Raw genomic sequence first — 24,269 nt, forward strand, 5'->3', positions numbered from 1 at the left:
GTATAATTATTTATAAACATGTATAGATTAAATCACTGCATGCAGATGGGAATCCTGCAGTATGCATACATGCCTATGCGAACCTACAATATTTAGCCACGACGTGATATAATAATAATGTAAACAACTTGAATCGATGTTTCAATTGACCGTGTAAACCGATATCTTCTTGTTACTCAAAATAATTGCAATTGTCATTACACGGTTGCCTTTTTTGTCACGTAAACGTGTCCACCGAAGAGCGTCAGGAAAAATAACTTTGACAATCGCTGATTCGGTGATTGACTATGTCTCCTGACAGTTCTCGTTTGACGCTATCTTCTTATCGGCGATCGATTTTATTTTTAGTTACACAAAAGATGGCGGACCGAACGCCTGGTGGATCTCAGAAAGCTAGCGCTAAGGTGAATTTACCGTTTATTCTTCCATTAGCTAGGCTGTATCTGTTGTAGCGAAAACGATGTAAATAACACTCTGCCCCAACAGCCTTGGCTATTAACATATTTGAAGCATGCAAGAGGCTGGTGTTGCGAGTGTGCGCAACGTTGTTAGCTAACTACCAACGCGCTAAAGCTATCCTTTGGCCACACTGGCTAATGTAGCTAAGCTAAATGAAGCTAAGTGACCGAGCTAACTGAAGGAGGACTTGTCTGGGCAGTTGACCCAGACATGAATATTCCTAGCACGTCAAACCAACTGATACTGATAAAGCGAATCATCAGAACAATGTTAAGTTGATATATGTTTTTAATTAGAAACAGTAAATGTAATATTTGGGGACTTGGGCCTAACAACATTCAAGCGTTAGCTAGCTCCTTGCCGCTTAATGCTTCCAGGCAGCGGCGCTGCAGCAGATACGTGCTTGTTTAGGCCTCTGGATCATTATGCTCAGTTGTAGCTACTTCCTGATGTCCGGATGCAACTAAGTTCAACGTTTGCACCAAATGCAAATTAGAGAATGGGCATCAACATGTTGAGCAATGCTTCCAATCTACAAATGGATACGACCCACTTCGCATTGTAGTGTTGTTGCGGGAATGGTTGTCGCTTAACGTACCTGTCAACACGATCGCTATCCCGCGTTAGCAATTAGCGTAATAATGAATACTACTTGAAGCAGTGATTTGTACGATGGCTTTGATATGTTGTCTGCACCCACGTTTAGAGTTATATTGCGTGATTATAATACCTGTTAAAAGCTAAACGTGCTTTGTTTACAACGACAGGCGCTGCTTGAAAGCAAACTAAAGTCTTTCAGCATTGGAAAAATGGCAGTGGCAAAGAGGACCCTAAGTAAGAAGGAACAAGATGAAATAAAGAAAAAGGTGAGTATTAGCTGCTTGTTGAGAGAATATTGTCTACATTGTATACTTCTCTGTAACTTGATCCATGTGTTTATTTATTTATTATTTATTTATACATGTTTCTCCGTTCAGGAGGATGAGCGTGCAGCAGCAGAGATTTACGAGGAGTTTCTTGCTGCTTTTGAAGGAGGAGGAGAGGGCAAAGTCAAGGCCTTTGTCCGTGGTGGGATTGCAAATGCAACAAAAGGTACGTTACTATTTTAATTATGCGTTTCTGAAATTGTATATGTTTGAGCACAAGCATGTGATAAAATACTAATCTAACTGTGGTTTTCACCTTTCAGAAGAGGCAGCTGCTGATGAGAAGAAAGGGAAATTGTACAAGCCCAAATCACGTTTTGAGAACCAAGCAAAAAGCTTCTTGCCTTTGGATACCCCACCTCAGTTTTTAGCAGTAGACAAAAGACATGTAAGTACTGTCAAAGGCAACGTAGCCTCTCTTGTCACTCCTGTAATCAATGCTGCTGTGTTTTTTTTGACTGGTCTGATAATGTTTTTTGCATATTTCAGCCTGTGAAGAAACCTACTGAAAAGGAAAAGAAGAAGAGCAACTTGGAGCTCTTCAAGGAAGAACTTAAACAGTAAGTTCCAGCGCATAAACCTTTTAGACACTTGACGGGTTTTATGGTTTGGAATGGTGCACTTCCGAACGTTGTAATCATTTGAACATAGGTTGTACATAATTGTGCTTCATGCCGTTTCCTGCAGAATCCAGGAAGAAAGGGATGAAAGACACAAGATGAAAGGACGCGTTAGTCGTTTCGAACCTCTCGCGGGCGCAGAGGGAAGGCGATCATGTAAGTGTCTTTATCTACATGACTGTTCCATGTACTAACTTGGCCTGAAATGGCGCTCTTATACTACGTTTCTGCTTCTTTTAGCGGATGGTTCTTCAAGAAGAAACCGTCCGTCCAGTGGTAATTTTGACTTAATAACGTGACCGGCTTGCTAAGAAAATACAGTATGTTGTCCTGTCAGACAGCAATGAGGAATTCTTCTCTTTTCTGTTTCTGCAGTTTTGGATGATTGTGCGCCAGGTTCCCATGATGTTGGAGACCCGTCAACGACTAACTTGTATCTCGGAAACATCAATCCACAGGTGAATTTGTATCCATGCGTTTATGAAGTTGAGAAGAGAGACACTAAAGCATAACTTTGTTGTGAATAGGACGTCTTGATTTAAGTGGGTTGCTTTGTTTTGGACAGACTCTAATTACCAATCCATATACCTGCATGTCTATATTTTGTAGATGAATGAAGAGATGCTGTGTCAAGAGTTTGGTCGCTATGGCCCGCTGGCCAGCGTGAAGATCATGTGGCCAAGAACAGACGAGGAGAGAGCTCGGGAGAGAAACTGTGGCTTTGTGGCTTTCATGAACAGGAGGGATGCTGAGCGAGCGCTCAAGAACCTAAATGGTACAAAGCCGTATTTCTTTATTTTAAATATGTATATATATAAAAATTTATTTTCAGCCATGAATATTCACGTTTTCTTTTACTCCCGTTTCAGGAAAGATGATAATGAACTTTGAGATGAAATTAGGATGGGGCAAAGGTGTGCCCATCCCACCCCACCCCATCTACATCCCTCCTTCCATGATGGAGCACACACTCCCACCGCCTCCCTCTGGCTTACCCTTCAATGGACAGCCCCGGGAGCGGCTAAAGAACCCCACTGCTCCCCTGCTTCCTCCACCCAAAAACAAGGAGGAGTTTGAGAAGGTAACTTAGCATGTCAGCCTAGGATTTTCTCATGGGTTGAGGCAGTGTTTTGTTAATTCAGCTGGTAAGATGTTAGCCTTTATGATGAGCAGTCAGCACAGGTTTTAAACCAGCTTTTGTAAGTGATAGTTTCTGTCTTGCTGAATTAAACTAGTTTTGCACTGTATATCAAAGTGTGGGTATAATGAAATGTTAACGTGTGGAGAATGCACAGTGTTAAAGAGAGGTCTTTACGGTTAATGAGTACAGTGTCAGGGGTGTTTGGCCTTTTAGTAAAACTGACAGCAGGAAAGGAAAGTTGTTTTCTATTTGCACTTTAAAATGCATTTTTTATATTTTTCACCTGTTGCCTTTTAACAATACTCACATTCTATGTTTATTATCTGATGTGACTTCATATACAGACTCTGTCGCAAGCCATAGTCAAAGTGGTTATCCCAACAGAAAGGTACATGTTTTTCTTTTTTTAAATTGGTGTTCAAACTTAGAAAAAAAAAACATCCCATAATGAAGCTAAAGTTTGATCAGTTGATCACTGCATGCTACAGGGGGCTGGTCAGTATGGGTGAGCAATGGTTGAGGCTACAATGTCATCATATTCGTAGATAGACTACTGACCGACACGTTTGTTTTGTACTCTGCTCTTTCACACTCCACCATCACTCATATTATGTAGCAAAACATCATTATAATGCATATTTAATGTGCTGTTTACTGACTTTAGTCCATCACACTTCCACTCCACACATCAACATTTAATTATAGTGTTTTTTTTTACTTTATTGACATGTTACTCTGCCACATAGTCTGCTGAATCTAGATGTATAGTTGTGAAATCCTGCTCTCTGACCTTTGCTCACTCGGACCGTCTACCCCCTTGGCCTCTGTCACTCTATCGGGAGCTCAGTAAATCTGGCCCCTGCCAACAAATCTAAACCAGCCAGCATTATTCTATATACAACCTTTGACATTGGCCTTGGTGAGCAGCACAAGTTGAACTGTCTGCAGCAGCGAGGGACCTGAAAAGCATCATGGGATGGATTGGGAAAGTATACTGAATTTTACCCCGCCATTGGTACGATCGGCTCCAATACAAGTAAATGTGATCTGTGTTGTCAAATGAAAGACACCCTTTGTCTCGTCGGCCACTTTAGGCTAATTGTTTCAAGCCTGCACCACGTATCTCCCCCAAAATTGTCACTGAAGAACTTAAGTTTGCACTGAATACAGTCTTTTATCAACTCCACCAGCAGATAACATGTTACGCCTATTTAGGCCATCAATCCTGTAACTGCTGTGGTTCTTCACTTCACGTTAGTCGGGAGATGAGTGGGATTTGGAAGACACTGTATTTACAGACTTTTCAGTTCATACAGTGTCTTGTCAAAGTCCTACTCTCCTACGTTCTTCAGCTTCACATGTTGCCCTTTTTTTTTTAAATTTGAATCTAGGAAGATTTCAAAGAAAGGGTCAAGGCAGTGCAATGTAATTAAAACCTGGTGCACTGAAAGAACACAGTAAAGTAAACATTTAAAGAAATCATTGTTAGGTTTCTTTTTCTTTGTAAGTAATTCTAAATAGGAAAGTTTGGTAACACTTTCTTTGACGTTCAGGTCTATAATGCATTATGAACATTCTTACTATGCATTAATATCTGCTTAATGCACTGTAATTATAGGTATAAGCACTTTTAAATATGCAAAATTCTTCATATTAATGAGCATAACAGAAAGCATTCATTATTGCAACAAAAAAATGGTGTGTCCAGCAATTATGAAGTGTGTTATAAAGCATTCTGGATATTTATGAGTGCCTAGAACTATAATGATACAGTGCTATAAGGAGATTATGATAATGTTTATGATACTTTGTAGATGTGGGGTCATAGAAAGTGTTACCAGAAGGTTTACTGTAACATCCGTTGTCATTTTAATTTTTTTGGCAGCTTTAATGCATTGATGTTATACATAGGTTCAGGTTACATTTAATTTATGCCTGGTCATGTGACACTTTTGGACAGTTGTCTCCATTTAAATGTCTCGCTTTATCCCTCACAGTAAATGAGTCATAAATAGATATCATATTGGCTGAGTCATTTAAGTGATAACTTCTGCCGGGTACATTATAACAGTATTATGTAAGTATTACCATGCTATTCAGTTTCAGCCTACTGCATGTGACATCTGCAGTTATACTCGAGACAGTTGTTTTATCAATAATAAGTCAGTCAAGAGACAACTGTTTGGAGTGTCAAACCACCAGGCAAAATTAAACTTTGAACAGACAGGCTTTCTGTAGTGGTCAAGAGTCAGGCCAGTCTGAATCCGTTTGCTTTAACTGTGTTTTTCTTGTAGGAATTTGCTCTCTCTCATCCACCGAATGATCGAGTTTGTGGTGCGTGAAGGCCCAATGTTTGAAGCCATGATCATGAACAGAGAAATCAACAATCCCATGTACAGGTCAGTGGACCTGCACATCACTGATGTATCGGAGTTAACAGTGTTTTGCAAATTTATGATGCTAATTTGTGATTTTTTTTTTTCTTGCAGGTTTCTGTTTGAGAACCAAAGCCCAGCACATGTGTACTACCGGTGGAAGCTCTACACCATACTACAGGTTTGTTTTCTAGCTCATGAAGAAACATCTGATGCTGTAGGACCACATTCCAGCAGGTTTTATTATATTAACTGTATTTTCTATCTCAGGGTGAAGCACCAGTCAAATGGAAAACAGAGGACTTTAGGATGTTTAAGAACGGCTCCTTGTGGCGTCCGCCTCCTCTAAATCCCTACCTCCATGGTCCTTATGATGATGGGGAGGAAGAGGAGGAAGAGGAAGAGGGGGCCAAGAAAGGCTGTCTTAAAGAAGAGTAAGATCATTTCCTTATGCATTTTTCTATTGATCCAGTTCTAAACTGTATCATCCCACAATGGAAATGTGTTAAAATGCCCGGCCGTTGGCTGGATTTACGCTTAATTGCTTCGTTTTTGCAGGGAGCGGGACAAGCTGGAGGAGATGCTGCGTGGTATGACTCCCAGGAGGGCAGACATAGCTGAAGCCATGTTATTTTGTCTCAGCCACGCTGAGGCAGCTGAAGAGATTGTAGAGTGTGTCACAGAGTCTCTCTCCATCCTCAAAACCCCTCTTCCCAAGAAGGCAAGATACAGCACTGATCTTCTGCTCGGGAAAACAACACCCATGAATATTGCATTGTTGTGAACTAATCACATTTTCTCTTTTATATTCCAGATTGCACGGTTATATCTAGTTTCTGATGTGCTGTACAACTCTTCTGCCAAAGTATCCAATGCGTCTTACTACAGAAAATAGTGAGTTCCTTTTATTTACCCTCTAGAGACTATATGACAGCACTGTCAGTTTAAGATGGGAATACTTCATTCATGCTCTTACCTCCTCAACAGTTTTGAGACGAAGCTCAGCCAGGTATTCGCCGACCTTAACGCGACATACAAAACGATACAGGGCCACCTTCAGAGCGAGAACTTTAAGGTAGCAAACATTCCAGTCCTGCTAAGAACTGAAGTAAATCCTTTACTAATCCTTCGCTAATCCTTTACACTATCAGTTTTAACCATCCTTGTCTGCTTTTCTTCTTTGTGGCAGCAACGAGTCATGGCGTGTTTCCGGGCATGGGAGGACTGGGCCGTGTACCCAGACCCCTTCCTTATCAAGCTGCAGAACATCTTCCTGGGTCTAGTCAACATCGCTGCAGAGAAGGAAGTTCCTGTCGTTATTGTTGAGGTAAATGACGTAACCATAATTGACCATCGTAATACCTGAAAATTCTACTGTAATACATTTACCTTCTACATCCATCTCATGAGTTACTAAAGTTGTAGCTTGATTTTTATTTATTTTTTGTGCTGTTTGACCCAGGCTGAGCCAGCAGAGGACATTGACGGGGCACCAATAGGGGAGTACGTAGATGGCACTCCACTGGAGGACGTAGATGGGGTGCCGATAGACGCGGGGCCCATGGACGGGGCTCCTATTGACGGAGCCCCGCTGGATGACCTGGATGGCGTTCCTATCAAGCCCATGGAAGAAGACATAGATGGAATACCTTGTGAGTTGTGCAGACAAACATAGAATCCTGTGAAGGATATCAAAATGTGCTGTATGCAGAACTTGTACAGTGACTCAATCTCTTGCTATTGTCCTGCTTTTTTAGTGGATCCGTCCAAGGAGGCAACCTTCAAGGTAGCGCCCTCAAAATGGGAAGCGGTGGACGAGGCAGAATTAGAAGCTCAAGGTGAGACCTTCAGGTGTCGTCAAACGACTACATTTTAATTTATGAAGTACAGGAATGATCTTTGTCACCAGTTTGGTTGTCTTCATTCTTAGTTGCAGTTATGCATAATTTTGTTTTTTGTTCCTTAGCTGTGACAACTTCGAAATGGGAGATATTTGAGCAGCCAGAAGAAACAAAAAAGTGAGTTTTGTGTGTGCGCCATCTTTTGAGGATTATCTTCTGTTCTGTAAATACATCACTGCAACCTTTTTTTTTTTATTTGAATGTTTCCCACTCAAAGAGATGACGATGACAGTGACTATGACGACCGGAGCCCTCGCTCAGAGGATAATCAGAGCTACTCCAACCCCATCAGAGAGGACTCGGATATTAAGGCCAAGATGTCTGAAATGAACGAGGAGAAACGCACAAAGCTCAGAGAAATAGAGGTACTTTATACACAGAAACCCGCATACTGCACAACCATCATAATCATGAGAAATATAATGTTTTGACCGTTTTCTTTCAATGTATTGTTCACCTAGGTTAAGGTCATGAAGTTCCAGGATGAGCTGGAGTCTGGGAAAAGGCCTAAGAAGCCTGGGCAGAGTATTCAGGAGCAGGTGGAGCACTACAGGGAAAAACTACTACAAAAGGTATGACAGTTGGGCTCTGTGGATTTGACCATAGATGATATCAAATACATGAATTGAAATTCAAAATTTGGGTCATCTATTGTGTTTTTTTTATTGTAGGAAAAAGAAAAGGAGAAACTTGAACGGGAGAAAGAGAGGGAGAAGAAAGAGAAGGAGAAAGCCGAGGCGCGGTTGAAAGACTTAAAAAAGGAAAAAGAGAAGGACGACACGCCAACCAGGAAAGAGAGGTGAGATAACCAGTTGGCAGGCTCATCAGTCCGTGATGATCTAATTTCTAAAACACTGAATGTGTTTAATTTCCTTTCTTACATATATTTGTTCTCTCTGGTTGTTAGGAAGCGGCGTCACAGTGGGTCACCCAGCCCAACGAGGAGTAGCAGCCGACGAGGCCGGTCATCTTCACCCCGTTCAGAGAGGTCAGAAAGATCAGAACGCTCCGAACGCTCGTTCTCTAAAGACACATCTTCCCGATCCACCCATAAAGACTCCCCACGATCCAGCAACAAAAAGGCCTCAAAGAGGTAAGACCATGGCTATGCAAGACCAGGTTTTAATTGGTGTGTTTAGGAGAGTTGACAGAATTACAATCTCCTGTTTGTCCCACTAGATCTCCCTCACCTCGCACACCCAAACGATCCAGGAGGTCACGCTCCAAGACGCCCAAGAAATCAGCTAAGAAGTCCCGCTCCAAATCGAGGTCACCTCACCGGTCTCATAAAAAATCAAAGAAGAGCAAACACTGACAAAACTTTTCCTTTTCCTATTCTCTACCCCCTCCATTCTTCCCTTTTCTGCGCCGTGTTGTATAAAAGATTGACTGAATGATTTGGTGGCCGAAGATCTCTGCCCAAATGTTATTGTATAGACAATGAAGAGTGGAGGGTGTTGCATGGGTAGCCATCTGGTGTATCAAATGGATGGGGCCATTGCTGTTTTATATTGTACAAAAAAAATGTGCTTGTGTGTCCTGATTCCCCATCACCTCCCAATGGAAATCATCCATGTGGTAGACCACACCCATACAGAGTGTGATGACAATGGTCATATTCATGCTGTCATTTTCTGTTTTTGTAGTTAACATTAAAAAGGATTCCTAATAAACATGTCTATTTCTTTTCAATCAAACCGAATGTGAACATTCAGAAACTTTTTTAATGGAATTATTTTTATTAAAGTCATTTATTTATTGTATTTTGGTAGCAAAATTACAGACAACAGAAGATATTCAAAATCTGCTTCATTCCCAAACTTTTATAAAAAGTATTTTTGTTAAGGCAAATTGCAGTTAAGTAAATCTGTTGTGGCAACATGATTTACAGCTTGGCCTGTGCCTTCTTTAGTTGCTCCCTCAGTTCCAGGTGAGCAATGGAGGAGAGGTGCACCTCATCTGGCCCATCAGCGATCCGTAGAGTCCGCACATATGAATACCTGAGGAAGAATGTGATAATACAGGCATCAGCAAGAAAATGTGCTTAATGCTTATTGTCGTGTGTGTGTGTGGGGGGGTAAACTTACATCTGTGCTAGTGGGAAGTCTCCAGAGACACCTGCACCTCCATATACCTGTATAGCACAGTCCACCACCTTACACGCCATCCTCGCTGCTGCCACCTTGATCATAGCGATCTAGATAGAGGACCAGTAAAAAAAAAAGAAATAAGGGGTGGGGGGGAGTCATATGTTGAAAAAGTAATGAAACAAGTCAAAGTATAGCATGTCGGGGAAAAAAAAGTCCTAAAAAAAAAGTCAGTATAGCATGTCGAAAAAAGTCAGTATAGCATGTCGAAAAAAAAAAGTCCAGGAAAAAAGTCAGTTTAGCATGTCCAGAAAAAAGTCCTGAAAAGTCAGTATAGCATGTTGAAAAAAAAGTCAAGAAAAAAAGTCAGTATAGCATGTCGAAAAAAAAAATCCAGAAAAAAGTCAGTATAGCATGTCGAAAAAAAAATCCAGAAAAAAGTCAGTATAGCATGTCGAGAAAAAAAGTCAGTATGTTGAAAAAAAGTCCAGAAAAGTCAGTATAGCATGTTGAAAAAAAAAAGTCCTGAAAAGTCAGTATAGCATGTCGAAAAAAAAAAGTCCAGAAAAAAAGTCAGTATAGCATGTCGAAAAAAGTCAGTATAGCATGTCGAAAAAAAAAAGTCCAGGAAAAAAGTCAGTTTAGCATGTCCAGAAAAAAGTCCTGAAAAGTCAGTATAGCATGTTGAAAAAAAAGTCAAGAAAAAAAGTCAGTATAGCATGTCGGAAAAAAAATCCAGAAAAAAGTCAGTATAGCATGTCGAAAAAAAAATCCAGAAAAAAGTCAGTATAGCATGTCGAGAAAAAAAGTCAGTATGTTGAAAAAAAGTCCAGAAAAGTCAGTATAGCATGTTGAAAAAAAAAAGTCCTGAAAAGTCAGTATAGCATGTCGAAAAAAAAAAGTCCAGAAAAAAAGTCAGTATAGCATGTCGAAAAAAAAAGTCCAGAAAAAAGTCAGTATAGCATGTCGAAAAAAAAAGTCCAGAAAAAAGTCAGTATAGCATGTTGGAAAAAAAAAAAGTCCTGAAAAGTCAGTATAGCATGTCGAAAAAAAAAGTCAGTAGAGTATGTTGAAAAAAAAAGTCCTGAAAAAAGTCAAAGTAGTATGTGGAAAAAGTATGGAATTTGGACACAGCCCAGTACTTAGTCCAAAGTAGAACATGGACCTGTGTACCTGTTTGCGAGCCGCCCGGCTGCCCAGTGTATCCAGGGCATGAGCAGCATGTAGAGTCAGCAAGCGCGTCTGTTCTATCATTAGACGGCACTCTGCTATCCAGTGAGCGACAACTTCCTACACACACAACATGGAAAACATGAGGAGAGAGAGTATATTCACTCAAACATTTGTCCACCAGGGGTCACCAGCAGAAAAGAGCTCAATCCATGCTGCAGTACCAAGTAGGAGAAATCTCTGGAGGTCAATGTTCACTTACATGTTGGTACAGCTTCTTTCCAAATGTGTGCCTGGTTGCAGCCCGCTGGCAGAGCAGCTCCAGCGCCGACTCGGCCGCACCGATAGCCCTCATGCAGTGGTGCAGCCGGCCCGGCCCCAGGCGACCCTGGGCAATCTCAAATCCCCTGCCTTCACCTGGAAATAAACACACAGTGGTACAGAAACACCAGAGGCATAACAGGAAGAGATGCCACGAATCACCTCAGGAGGGAAATTAGATCTCTGGCCAAATATTGTCAAACCACACTCACTTTATTGTCCAAACAAAATAAAGGAATCTGAGAACCGAATAAGGAATACACAGCGCTACGGTCTCTCACCCAGAATCATGTTGGAGGCGGGGACGCACACATTTTCAAAGTGCACTTCAAAGTGGCCACCGTGGATGGCGTCTGAGCACAGAAACGAGGGGGAAATAACAGGTTCATTTGTCACGTTTGTGTGCAAAAAGGAAATTAGTTTAGCGGGAAAACATCATGAAGATGACAGACATCATCTCACCATCCTGTCCGAACACGGTGAGCGGTCTGATGAGCTTTACACCAGGCGTATCCAGAGGGACGAGGATCATGCTGTGTTGGCCGTGCCTAGGGAACACGTTTAGAAGCTTTAAAAAGGAATGTTTCATGTTTGTTTAAATCTACAATAAACATTTGGACAAGGGCTTTCAATGTGATACATTTCAAAGTGCCATCCTGATTTATTCTCTTGGCAAAGCAGGTTGGGCGTGTGCGCCTAGTAACACTAGTAACAAACAAGAATAATGTGTAATATATTCTGGGTGTGGTTGTTTCTCAAGTATTTCTTCTCCATGTACACCTTAAAATGCTTGTAAACAATGAGTGTTAAAGATTAGACTTAATTACACGTCAATCAACGAGATTAAATTGATGCACGTTTTGTCATGTGATTTAAACGTCTGGGCAGAAAGAAGAATTCTGGGAAATGCAACCTGCCCATTTCCACTATAACGGTGACACAACACACTGACAAGCACAGAATCACGTGAATACGCAACAATATATTGTGTATAAAACCAGAGTTCATTAGGAAAAGGGGAATATTGCTCACAAAAATCTTGACATAATAAAACTTGTGGTTAAACCGATGACATAAGAAGCCAAAATGCTTGCGCAAATGAGGACAAAGTATTTTCTTTATACTTCGTAGTCCCCCTCACCCAAAGAGTAAACACATACTCGTCATCAGATAACTGTTATACTGACCTGCTGCCAACATGTTCAGCACCGCTCCTGCACATCACAATGGCCACCTTACATCGGGGGTTGCCAGCACCTGCAGGGGGGAGGGAACGCGTTAGAAACACTGGGGTTTAATTTGTATTCGTGTTTTGTTGCCGTCTGGTTGTATAACAAAAACAATGGGACCAGCACAGTCTGACTCAGTTCGGAACCATTCCATTGACGGGGTCTGGAAACAAATGTGCGTTTTACTGGCTGGGAAGTGAGTCGATGGCGCTCGTGACAGATTGATGTCACAGAACGGCCAGCTGGGAAAGCCTCAGATTTACATTTCCTGAGTTCTTTCACATTGAGTTTGACATGAAGAAGATTTAGTTAGTTGGGGAGAAACACTTCATTTTCAGGATAAAATGCTTTTATTTACGGCTGTGACATTTATTCTGAAAAGCAGATCGCTGAGGTGCACAAAGTGATGATGACCACAGGCAGAATGCTTTTGGAATTTCCCTGGCTTTGAGTCCACTTTCAGACAAACATTCACCGATGTGGCCGCGGGTCCCTAAGGCGCAGCAAGGGTGACCAATGGTCTGCCTTCCTGTTTATATGTCTGTCCAAGTGGCAAAAGTGTCCCCTAAGGACAGGACATATGGGCACCAGACGAGACATCGAGGCTACATAAATATTCACGTTACGTGCACCGCAGCACGACTGCTTCAAGGAAAACAAACAAAGAGTCTTTAAACTCAAGTCTCTGATTGCAGAAATGTTAACAGACATTAAATAATTACGTTTGCGATGTATCAAAGCCCACGCAATTTACGACAACGCACTCCACCCTGAAAATCACATCCAGGAAAGCACGTTTGGCTCAGGGGCAGGTCGGGTTTTCCTGTGAACCCTGCTGTCATGTCCAAACGTGTCCTTTCCCCGCTGGAATGAAAATAAACCTACCCAGTCTTTTTATTTCCTCATGATTAAACCTTCACGTTAAAAATGTCTTTTTTTAGAATGTATTTAATGATGAAAAAAAGAACAAAAAGAGAACAAAAATAAAAAAGAGAACAAAAATACTCAAGTTAAAAGCATTTAAACAGAATGGTTTAGTCCAGTGGAACTTTTGCCAATAAGAGTGACGTTGGTAAACAATAAACATCACACACCATAACAAAACAAAACATTGTAAATGCCTATCAGATGCTACTTTATATCCTCCTTTTATTTATTGCTTTTCTTGCCGTCACAAACTAAAGGGAAACCACCAGGGCACTCCCCGCATGACATCAGGACTACAAAACAGCTAGTCTCCTTTCAACACTATTCACACAGAGCAGCAAACGGAGAGCAGGGACGCGAGGAATTTCTGAGCTGCTGGTTTATCTTGCATCAAAACACCGAGTGAAAAGACACGTGGTGAGGAGCGGTGCCCCCGGAGTGTCGGCAGGGAAGGGACGGGGCGGGCCGAGGCAAAGAGATCCGTCGCTTCAGCCTGGTGGTGCATACAACTTCTCTCTCCTCAGGATACTTAACCGTTTGTGTGTTTGATTGCAAAAGGATTTCACCAAATTCACAAGGTAAGAACATCAACTTTAACCACCACTTTCAACATTTCTGTCTTTTTTCTATCAACTAAAAAACAAAATCACAAGAGCGTAAAAAACATCTTGGAATGTATTTTTTTTTAACCATATTATGTGTTCACAGAGACTTGAAGATACGTATTTGAAGACATTGTTTTACCCACCAGGATATACATAGAATATTGTGCCTTGTTTTCCCGATAGTCAAAGGTTCACTTTGTCCAAAGTCCTGCTCAGGATATTTTTATGGTTATTATAAACCAGAGTCAGGTAATGAGAACACATAGTTGTTTCTGTTCCATTTCCCCGTTTGGTTTTTTTATCACCTCAGTGTTGCTTTTTGCTCGTCGTAAAAACACTTTGTTTTCTCACAGGGGTCACACGCTTTAAGTTTATTAGTCATTTTTGTTACATTTAAAGTTTTCTGATCTTGTTAAAAGTTAGTTTGCATACATGATGTCTTTACAAACACCAGTAAAACAACAAACCAATATTTCTAATTAGAATCAGTTACAAATGATCTGGCCTTTTAATTAGATGCTTTGTCTCCATTTAGCTTGGTGAGACAAATAACCCAAACAACTATGTTAAAAAAATGAAAAAAACTTGTAAAACCCTCCGACATAAAAAGAACAGCTGTTGACGGAACTGGAATACTTTACATATTTCCAATGAACATCTGTTTCCGTGAATCCTCCTCCTCCCACACGGGAGATAATGACTGATTATATAACAACCTGGACACTCATCTTAGCAGTAAAATTAATGCAAAACATGCAAAATATACTGGTCCTCAGACAGGAATTATATAATATGTAACAAAGTGTGATTTGATTCCAAAACTAATAAAATATGAATATTTATGTGAACACTTTGAGAATGTCTCCCTCCATCTCAGTTTAATCATGACGTTCCTCAGAAGATTGTTTGATATCTTTCCGAGCAACAAAAATGATCTATGTTGAGTGCATTAAAGTCACCAACATAAAGGCAGAACTCTATTTACTGTGTGAACTGAGAGATGTTAAGATCACAGTGTTTCTGGAGGAAAGCCCCACTTCAAAAGGACGTCCTGCTCAACCAGCACATAATTATCATTTACAGTAAAAGCAACATCCGGGAATCTGGCACGAGACCTTCGTTGCACCTGTACGTCCTCCTCACCCCTCACTCCACACATTTCCTGTTCTTCTTCTCCCACATCATTTAAATAAAAAGGAAAGCTGTGAACAGAATGCATGCATAATCCTTAGAAGATCTAATCAATGCACTGGTATGCATTCGGGATGAGATTAAAGATGAATGTTGTGAGGTTGTGAATAAAGGAGGAGTAAACCGAATGCTTCATTTTCCTCGTTTGTGGATCACCTAGAATCCAACAGAATGCATACAAAATTCAAAAAGTAAATAGTTGCTTTGCTAATGCCCTCTCTGCGTTCCCTGTGATTATGGAAGCTCACGCACAGTTCGGACACAGCTTAAGCCATTAGGGAAACCATGCAGGAGAGACTCCACAAAGAGCACTCTTGTCCCGTCGCTGGTGGAAAACACTTCATGGTTGGCAAATGTACTCTGCTCTCGTAGTCTTAAACAACACTTTTAAGCAACGGATTGATATAAAGCCAATAATATGTGCGATTTAAAAAAGGATAAAGTGAAATCCCCATTCTAAATTGTACTTTTGTTTTTTCTGTACAGCAAAAAAAATGGAAGATTTCTACTACGACGATGAGGACTCCAACTTAAATGACAGTTACGAGTACAATTATGAACACAGCGTGTGTGACAAGGAGGCAGTGCGCTTTTTTGGCAGCATCTTCCTGCCGATCATCTACGCCCTGGTTCTGGTGGTGGGCCTGGCCGGGAACGCCCTGGTAGTGGCGGTCTACGCGTCCAGGCTGCGACTACGAACCCTGACGGACGTGTGCATCCTCAACCTCGCCATTTCGGACCTGCTGCTTCTCTTCACCCTGCCCTTCTGGGCGGCGGACGCCGTCCACGGCTGGAGGTTGGGTTTGGCGGCCTGTAAGCTCACCTCCTTCCTCTACAGCACCAACTTCAGCTGTGGCATGCTGCTGCTGGCGTGCATCAGCGTGGATCGCTACCGCGCTGTCACCCACAATCCTACCAGGACCGGGACAGGAGCCCGGGTGAGGAGACAGTGGCTCCTGGTGTGCCTGGTGTTGTGGGCTGTAGCCGGCTTTCTGGGCCTACCTGAACTTATCTTCTCCACGGTGAAGCACTCCCATCACAGGATGGCCTGTACAGCCATCTACCCACCCAGCATGGCCCAACCTGCGAAGGCTGCCCTGGAGCTGCTGGAGGTGACCCTGAGGTTCGTGCTGCCGTTCTTGGTCATGGTGGTGTGCTACTGCTGCGTCGGGCGAGCACTGAGCCGGGCAGCCGGGGTGCGGAGAGACAGGAAGTGGCGCGCCCTGCGTGTCCTGCTGGCCGTGGTGGCCGTGTTCCTGCTCACCCAGCTGCCCTACAACGTGGTGAAGCTGTACCGAGCCATGGACATCATCTACATGCTCGTGACCGACTGCGACTTCAGCAAGAGCCTGGATCGAGCCATCCAAGTGACGGAGAGCCTGGCGCTGGCCCACGCCTGCATTAATCCCCTCCTCTACGCCTTCATCGGATCGTCCTTCAGGGGACACGTCCTCAAGACCGCCAAGCACCTCGGACAGCGTCTCGGGAGACACCCGAGGCCGGTCAACGAGGAGCCGGCGGTGGAGATGGCCCTCAACGACCGTAATCAAACGCAATCCCAGTCTGGTTCAGAAGACCAAGACACCAGCACCTTTACTATCTAAGCATGGAATAATGTACCAACGTTCCCTCTAAGCACCTATACAAAAACTGTATATATCTATGTATATATATTTACACATCTTTACCATCATAGGACATCAATAATCCTATATTTTAATTCTTATTGTGATAAATATCCAGTCAGTTTATAAGCACTAAAAAAGGATGTATTTTGTTAATGAAAGAATTTCAGTGAAAATGTGTTGCAATTAAATGCAGCTGAAACTCAAGATGACGAGTTCGTCTCCGGTTCCTCACGATAAATCCCATTCAACCTTACAGTCTGCACTACCTAACAGGAGATCATCTGCATCTTATTTTCTTACATCCTGTGGCTGTTGATGGGGATGAGGGAAGCCATGATTGCATGGTGGGTGTGTAAAAAACAACCAAACAGCGGGACCCCACCATGTCATTAAACCCGACTAGCTTTTTTATCCACAATTTATTTTGATTGCATTTTAATAATATGAGCTCGGGGAGAAAAAAGAGCTGTAATGTTACATTTGTGGTGGTATTTAAGTGCTCCGTCTACACTGCTCAACAATGGTGGCTTTTCTCCTCTGAAATTACTCCTACATATAACATTATTTACTAAAGCCCGTTTATTGCAGTTAAGACAGAGATGGGACAGCTTCATTTGGAAAAACTTCCCGACCAGACCGTCAACAGACCACTCATTAAGTTCTTTAGAGTTAAAATGGCCTTCGTTGTTTACCATCTCCATCAACAGAAACTGTTAGTCATCCTCCTTCCACTGTAATGGCATACAGCTTGGATACGTGGAACTCTTCAAAAAAAAAAAAAAGCTAGGTGGAGACTGTTGAAACTGGAGCCAAAACGTTTGTCTCTCTAGTCAGAGGAATGACTCGGTCCCCACGCAAGTATCAAGTTGTAGATCTCAAGGCTAAATAGGTAAACAAGGAACAAGGAAATCCATCGTTGGATCTGAATTTCCTTTAAATTTATTATGGTCTTACCCTGAATTACATCAGGCTTTTCTTAAAGGCCAAATGATCAAGTCTCAACATTATTAACTACAACAGAATTGTTTGATTTAACAATCTTAACTTGCCTTCCTCTAGCGGGTACTAATAATGTTAAACATGTGTACATCATCTGCACTTGTGTGAGGATGTATGCAAATACAAACGCCTATGGCTTCAAGATAAAAATCATGCAAATCCGGGAATAATTGCAGTTCATTACCATGGCAATGAGACTGTCTAATATAGTGTAGCTTCCACAGCACAGGATAGATCCTCCTAGCTACTCTGAGATTGCCGATGTTAGAGAAAAAAGGCAATAAAAAACTGCCTGTGGGGTATTTGGATTACACACAACCTTCTTCATATAGGTGGATAGGCCCTTATTCCAGTAAATCCAACAACAACAACAAAAAAACACCCTACTGCAACCTAATGTGTGATTATGATAACAGTGAAATCCTTTACTTTCTGTTCTCCATGGGGAAAATACAGTACAAATAGAAATGCACAAATACTCACAAGGACCACAGATAACGGGAAACACCCTTAATGTCAGTGAGGAGCCGACAGTGAAGTCTACATTTACAAAAATTAGACTATAACAAAACATTCCCCTTCAGAGTAATCTCAAATAACACTTTTGTTGTAAATTAAAGTCAGATTGAGTGTGTGGACGCTGCAGAGGCAGAAAAGCTTCCAGTTTCCACTCTTGAATAATAATAAAAGCAGCCACGGGTCACAGTTAGTACTGACTGCCAGCTTACTTTCCTAACAGAAAGATGCATTCATGCCAACATCTGCAATCTCACAACCAGAGAAGATGTTTTTCTTACAGGAGAGAAATTTTCAACTTCCAAGGAAGCTTAATTTTACTGGTAACTTAATTTGAGTACTTCTCTATGTCAATGTGTTGTTTAGGAATATAAAGAGGATAATATGAGCCAAAATAATTTACAGTCAATCAGAAGCCAAAGAGTCTTTGCTATAAACCAGAGGAATACCGACATGAGTCACTGATTAGTCTGAATCACAGTCAACACATACAAGGTGTGCATATGGTTACACTTACTTCAAGAGCTTCTAGCACTCTTGTTCACCTTGAATCGTTCACTGAACGACTGACCAATCAGAGCGCAGATATCAAACTGAATTCTGTGACCTTTTATTGGTCCAAACTGGCTGGCGAACCAAAGCTGCTCTGACACATATTTACCAGAATGAAATGGAGCCGAGATTTTTCAACTCTTAAAAAGTGGATCATGTTATATAAGCATCTCTTCAGTGCTTTGTTACAACATGGAAGCTGCGTATGAGATTTACTCTTTGAAAACACTGGTTATAAAGGGGTCTTGCCTGATTTAAAGCAAGTCCAACTAGGCAGACATAAAATCACTTGTTTATTGAGTCTTAAACTTTCTAATGGAATCTTCCTGGTGGGATAATATTTTTTTTATATAACCAAGGAAATAAAAATGTACATACCACTGCTCCACCATTTCTTGCCATTTATGATGTAGTTGTCTCCATCCCTGCGAAGTGTGCACTTCATGTTGGTTGCATCACTGGAGGCCACATCAGGCTCTGGGGAAGGGAACATAGGTTTTATTATCTTTTATTTGGTTTAAAATGTGTATAAGACTTTAAATAACGAGTTTGACATCTCCAAACCACGGCGTTTTGCTCTTTGCTCCATCTTTTCCAAAGGTCAGAATTCCGGCTCAAACCACAAACACAGTGGTTAAAATAAGTACATAAACACTGTAGTAGACGACTCCTAACAAAGTCAGAAGGCAGAAGATGGAGGTTCCTCTTTGTCCTCATCCAGTGTAATAAATTGAACAAAATGGTGACACATTTTCCCAAAAACGCTGCTGATCACCATCTGTGTTTATGGAAACCCATGGAGAGGTTCACACCCACTGCAATCACCTCTGGCAACAGCATGCCGTGGTTTCCAGGGAGTGTGGAAAGCAAAAGGGACAAATTACTCATGAGTGAGCCTGTATTTGCTTTTAGTATGTCGAATTTAAAAACAAAACATTGAACTCTGCCTTGTAACAGGGCAGAATATTGGTCCGGAAAGGTCCTTAAATAGATTGTTTCAAGATGCTACCATAAGTCTACACAGAGTTAAAATGTTCCTCCTTTTAAATATTACATTCCTGACATTTCACCACTCATATATCCTCTGACTCTAGAGGACAGAGGTATGTTTTCCTTGTTCCGCCTGTAAGCCACAGTGACATGAAGTATATATTTGAACCACTTTAAGTGACGCAGGAGGACATGGTGATGGAAATACCTGTCATGCAGAAGCAGGATCGCATCTCTCCTCTGAGCAGAGGCTCCAGCCATTTAGTCTTCTGCTCCTCACTTCCAAACATGTGGAGCACCTCCATGTTTCCTGTGTCTGGAGAAACAGCATACCAGGGAAATATGAGCTAAATTTGGGAAATAATGTGCTCTTCGGGAGTTGAAATCATACCGTTTGACCTTATCTGACAATTAAATACCTTTTAAGGTCTCATTTGAGGGACTGTTTTAGGTTTTAAATGACATTTGGAGAAGAACTTACTTAACTACAGAGGATGTCATTTAGGAAATGAGATTCTCGAAGAAATATACTCTTTATTGTATAAACACAGGGCAAAGTCATGTTGTAATTATAGTCTATGACCTCGAAATGATCTCAACATTTGGATGGATGCGTTACCAGGAGCCTGGCAGTTGAAGACTTCAGGAGCAAAGAGGCAGCGTCCAGTCTCCTCCGCAATGTAGGCATAGTCCAGCTGGCTGAGGCCGCTGACCGCAGGCATGAAGAGGTTCCACAGCTCCGCCTCCCTGGCTTTCACCTGGAAACAGACACGTGTTATATAATACAGTACGCGTGTGTGTTGTGGTTCAAATGTTTTGTCTACATCATATCTCTGTCTCATAACAATCTCAATCTACTAAGTAACAAACGGTCTCATACCGAAGGCTTTTCTCGTCGCTACTTTTTGTTGTTGAGGATTTTACTGTGGTAACTGCACACACAAGTTCAAGGTTGAGATCATAGTGTCGACTCTTTCTCAGCAAGTTTTTTCCTCACAAGATATGCACAATATTGACATAAGGCACAGATTTCCCCCGAGAGTCATTCAGCCAGATTCTGCTCTTTAAAACAATAAGCGATTAGATTTTGCTGTTAAACCTCAATTTCTTCCCTTACAATGTTTATGCATGTGCAAACTGACACTAGTAATGACAAGCAGGGAAGTTGAGCGTGACAAAAAAACAGTTTTTGAACCTGCTGTTGAATTGGGTTTGGATTTTCTGCGTTGTTATATGCTGTGTGATTGCATTGTTTCTATTTCCACCAAATTAAATACAAATTATACACATGCATACCTTTAGATCCTCGATTATTTTGGGGGTGTGCCACCTCTGGGGAGACTGAGCGTGTTTGGAGTAGTACTCTGCAACTTCCTAAGAGAAAAAAAAGTATTGCCAATATTAATCAATTGTCTTTTGACTCTACTCTGACTTCTGCACTCTCTTCATCAGTGAGAACTTGTACCACAAGAAAGAAATTGTGAAATATTTCTCTTTTTCTGCAGGTATTTCTACAAAAAAACATCTGTGGCCATGTTTCACAAAAATCTGCCCACTAGTCTTAGCGTCAGACTCCTGCTCTTCATGAAGGGTGCTATGGTACCCAGCCAATGGTGATGATTCTGCATGCAATATAACTATAAATCAATAGAGTCCCTGTTCTCGCACTCGGCTGAATTAATCGTGATAACTTGGGTGAACTGGTGTGCTCCGCTTCATCCTTTCATATGAAAGTTAAATGTCCATCTGGCCAAACAAATCTGTCGTCTGTTCTTGGCAGCTCTTGGCACTGACCTCCTGAACAGGAAGCACGTATTGTCTCATGAAGTCTTTGACCTGCTGGAGAACAGCCTGACCTTTGGCCGTCTGGAGGAACAGAGCGTCCGTTGTTGGACCTGTGTCGGACCTGGCAACACGCACATCTCGCACATTAAAAAGTCAACAGGGAATATCGGAAGTAACAGCTGGATGGCAAATTCCAACTGTTGCCGCCTCAAAACAAGTCAGCAAGTGACACTGAATTTAGACTTAATTAGATTTATAACAGAATGTTTGGACTGTCTAATGTGGATATCAAACTATCACTGCTTGTATTAGCACACTGATACATTATACTAAAATGAATGAACACTAAGAATGTAATCAACTTATTTCAACCTCAGTGGGTTTCTGACTCCGGCAGTTTACGGTAAAAGTTAGACCAGCAAACAATAGTCATTCATTGCAGAGCTCCAACACAAACATCTAGCATCATTTAAACGGAATTGCTCAGTCACTGTAATGACACAGCCCGAGCCCACAAGCATTTTCTTGAGTAATAGTAGCCAACCAACCTCTGAGCAAGCTGCAAAGCAAGCTTAGCCAAGGGCTCCACACACTGGCCGAACTGAGCCGCGTTGGGAGCACTGGCATTACCCAGCAGGTGGCGTGCATAGATGCCCTGAAAATGGAGAATATGAGTGATGAATATTGTAGGTCCCGCTGTAGATAAGACCACAATACCAACCCTTTAAGATGTATACCAACAGTGGAACGGTACAGTTCGATTTTCACTTAAATAAATAATGCAAATAAGTACAAACCTGTGCAATTCCTGCCATTTTAAAGACAGACAAGGCCAGGTAAAAATTCAACTGTGGTAGAGCAGATGGGATCCCCCGGCATCGGCAGTAAATGGAGATCAGGTCACCCACAGTTGGAATACCTGGTCATTGGTCGGAGTGACAAAGAGACAGAAAAAAGGCACAACAACAAAAAAAAAGGTGTTATCACAAAGATGTTATTGTACTTCCATCTATTTCAGCAATGCTCTTTATTCGTTATGCTGTTGTTATTAGTTTGTTACCTTCGATTCCCTTTAAACTTCCCATTGTGCTGACGATGTTAATGCTTCTGGGCCAGTGGTGAGGCATGAGGAAGTAGGCCAGGTCGGCCACAGGCTGCCCAGTGGTCGACAGCTCCCAGTCCAACACCGCTATCACACGTGCCTAAAGCCAAACAAACACACTTTGCATTGCAGTCGCACGAAGCAGACAGGGAGGAGTGACCGTTCGTTTACCTCGCTCGGATGGAATATCAAGTTGTCCAGTCGAAAATCTCCGTGGACGAGCGTGACCTCGTTGTCGGCGGCCGGCAGATTCTTCATCAACCAATCGGACAGTTCATTCATGGCTGGGATGTCTCTGTGGGCGGCTGCCGTGTACTGCTTCGTCCAGGTGGACACCTTTAGAGACGGGAGGCCAATGGAGTGTCACAACTCCAAAGTTCTTTGGATTTATTGAGCACAATGCGACGGGCTCACCTGTCTCTTGCAGTAACCCGATCCTCTTCCATATCCTTCCAGGTTCAGGGAAGCCAGGTCCAGCGAGTGTAGCTTTGCCAACGCTTCCACTGCAGCGACATACAAAGCCGTCCTCTCCGCTGCTCGAACCCCAGGGAGGCGGAGATCCCTGAATATACGCCCCTGGTCAATCGGGATGGATAAGCAAGAGTGTATTATCATCTTATGACATGTAATTACTATATGATGGTAAAGAATGTATTTAGAAGCCTGTGCGTGTCAAGTCAGCGTGTGAGGTCATCTTTTATCATTACAATAAAGAGCAAAGGTTAAGCAAAACAGCAATAAATATATTAGATACATGAACACTGTGAAATCTGTCCTTGGTAGCACAAACTTACCTTCACGTGCTCCATTAAATAGAACTCTGTTCCGATGATTTCAGCATCAGCGCAGTGCAAGACGGGCTCAGGTACAGGGAAGCCAGCAGAGAACAGGGCCTTCTGCACCCGATACTCCCTGTCCACCTATAGATAAAGTGAGGAAAGTCCACCATTATATACCAAAACATTACCCATTTTTATTTATTTTAGTTTCCACACACTTTGCAGGTAACTCCTGTCAACAATATAACATACAATCACACCACTGGGACTAAAACTGTAAAGTATACCGTCTCCAAAAGTTCTTATATAAAGAAATGCAGTGAGGGAGGAATGTCATTGTTTTTCTTTGTATATAAAGTTTATTTTGTATGGCTCAATGGGACTTCCTGGTTAAATAAAAGGTAAATAAATAGATAAATATTAAGTTGTCGACCTTACCCTGTGAGCTCCTGGCAGCAGCCCCCCTGGAGGTTTCTTCCTGAGAACATAGCTGTTTGAGGGCGTCTGGATCAGGAACGTTGGGTTGGATTGACCGGCGCTGAGACAAACAGGAAGTCGTTATCGGCGTTATCAGTTAGCTTAACGTGATTTGTACGCCATTAGCTTTTTTTTAATTATGTCGTTTACGGTCGGTGAGGAAAAAGTTCCCATCTTACCTGTACTGTCCGACGGTGAGCGTGTCGTCATTTGACACGGTCCGCGACTTGACGGACAGGTAACGTTGAAGTCGGCCGACGCTGAATTCATGTTGCTGTCGAACGGGAGTTGTCAACTCCTCCATGTTTCAGTTAACGTCTGGATTAATCATCTCCAGCTGTGTTGTTGAGCTAACTTTCGCAGCGATGGTCGGGACCGTTTACGTCTGCGCACCCACCGACGTAACGTCCTCAAAAAAAACTTTATGCTTTATTTATACTAATATTTTACATAAATTATGCAGTTTTCAAGCTCTAAACGACATACATA

General features: G+C 42.0%; 3 protein-coding genes across 5 annotated transcripts; 2 read left to right on the top strand and 1 right to left on the bottom strand.

Annotated features, from left to right (window-relative positions):
• Positions 1 to 343: 343 nt before the first annotated feature.
• On the top strand, positions 344 to 9,095 carry u2surp (U2 snRNP-associated SURP domain containing). 3 transcript variants are annotated; one of them, XM_084033351.1, is made up of 26 exons: positions 344 to 404; positions 1,227 to 1,325; positions 1,437 to 1,551; positions 1,649 to 1,773; positions 1,875 to 1,945; positions 2,073 to 2,161; positions 2,246 to 2,281; positions 2,381 to 2,463; positions 2,615 to 2,780; positions 2,875 to 3,086; positions 3,491 to 3,534; positions 5,441 to 5,545; positions 5,636 to 5,702; positions 5,792 to 5,955; positions 6,080 to 6,242; positions 6,336 to 6,415; positions 6,509 to 6,596; positions 6,711 to 6,848; positions 6,984 to 7,173; positions 7,279 to 7,359; positions 7,488 to 7,539; positions 7,640 to 7,787; positions 7,884 to 7,994; positions 8,094 to 8,221; positions 8,330 to 8,515; positions 8,602 to 9,095. In XM_084033351.1, exons 1-26 carry the CDS (start codon positions 360 to 362, stop codon positions 8,735 to 8,737), a joined length of 2,922 nt encoding a protein of 973 aa, XP_083889477.1. In that variant the 5' UTR covers positions 344 to 359; the 3' UTR covers positions 8,738 to 9,095. The 3 variants fall into 3 exon arrangements, with proteins under 3 accessions (XP_083889477.1, XP_083889478.1, XP_083889479.1); XM_084033352.1 differs by lacking the exon at positions 2,246 to 2,281; XM_084033353.1 differs by lacking the exons at positions 344 to 404; positions 1,227 to 1,325; positions 1,437 to 1,551; ... (5 more) ...; positions 2,615 to 2,780; positions 3,491 to 3,534 and having other exon boundaries at positions 2,890 to 3,086.
• A 67-nt stretch (positions 9,096 to 9,162) lies between these two features.
• Positions 9,163 to 24,189, bottom strand: acad11 (acyl-CoA dehydrogenase family, member 11). The gene is made up of 20 exons (XM_084033354.1): positions 23,960 to 24,189; positions 23,742 to 23,841; positions 23,319 to 23,444; positions 22,939 to 23,100; positions 22,696 to 22,860; positions 22,483 to 22,624; positions 22,220 to 22,341; positions 21,971 to 22,077; positions 21,432 to 21,543; positions 20,934 to 21,011; positions 20,257 to 20,395; positions 19,846 to 19,953; positions 19,026 to 19,124; positions 12,188 to 12,257; positions 11,463 to 11,548; positions 11,282 to 11,353; positions 10,942 to 11,096; positions 10,683 to 10,799; positions 9,510 to 9,619; positions 9,163 to 9,422 (listed from the first exon to the last, which is right to left on the bottom strand). Exons 1-20 carry the CDS (start codon positions 24,082 to 24,084, stop codon positions 9,308 to 9,310), a joined length of 2,310 nt encoding a protein of 769 aa, XP_083889480.1. The 5' UTR covers positions 24,085 to 24,189; the 3' UTR covers positions 9,163 to 9,307.
• On the top strand, positions 15,439 to 16,789 carry ackr4b (atypical chemokine receptor 4b). Its single transcript, XM_084033356.1, has one exon. It carries the CDS (start codon positions 15,447 to 15,449, stop codon positions 16,554 to 16,556), a length of 1,110 nt encoding a protein of 369 aa, XP_083889482.1. The 5' UTR covers positions 15,439 to 15,446; the 3' UTR covers positions 16,557 to 16,789.
• Positions 24,190 to 24,269: the final 80 nt, after the last annotated feature.

This window comes from Eutrigla gurnardus, assembly GCF_963514095.1.
Source record: "Eutrigla gurnardus genome assembly, chromosome: 18".
Taxonomy (NCBI): Eukaryota; Metazoa; Chordata; class Actinopteri; order Perciformes; family Triglidae; genus Eutrigla; species Eutrigla gurnardus.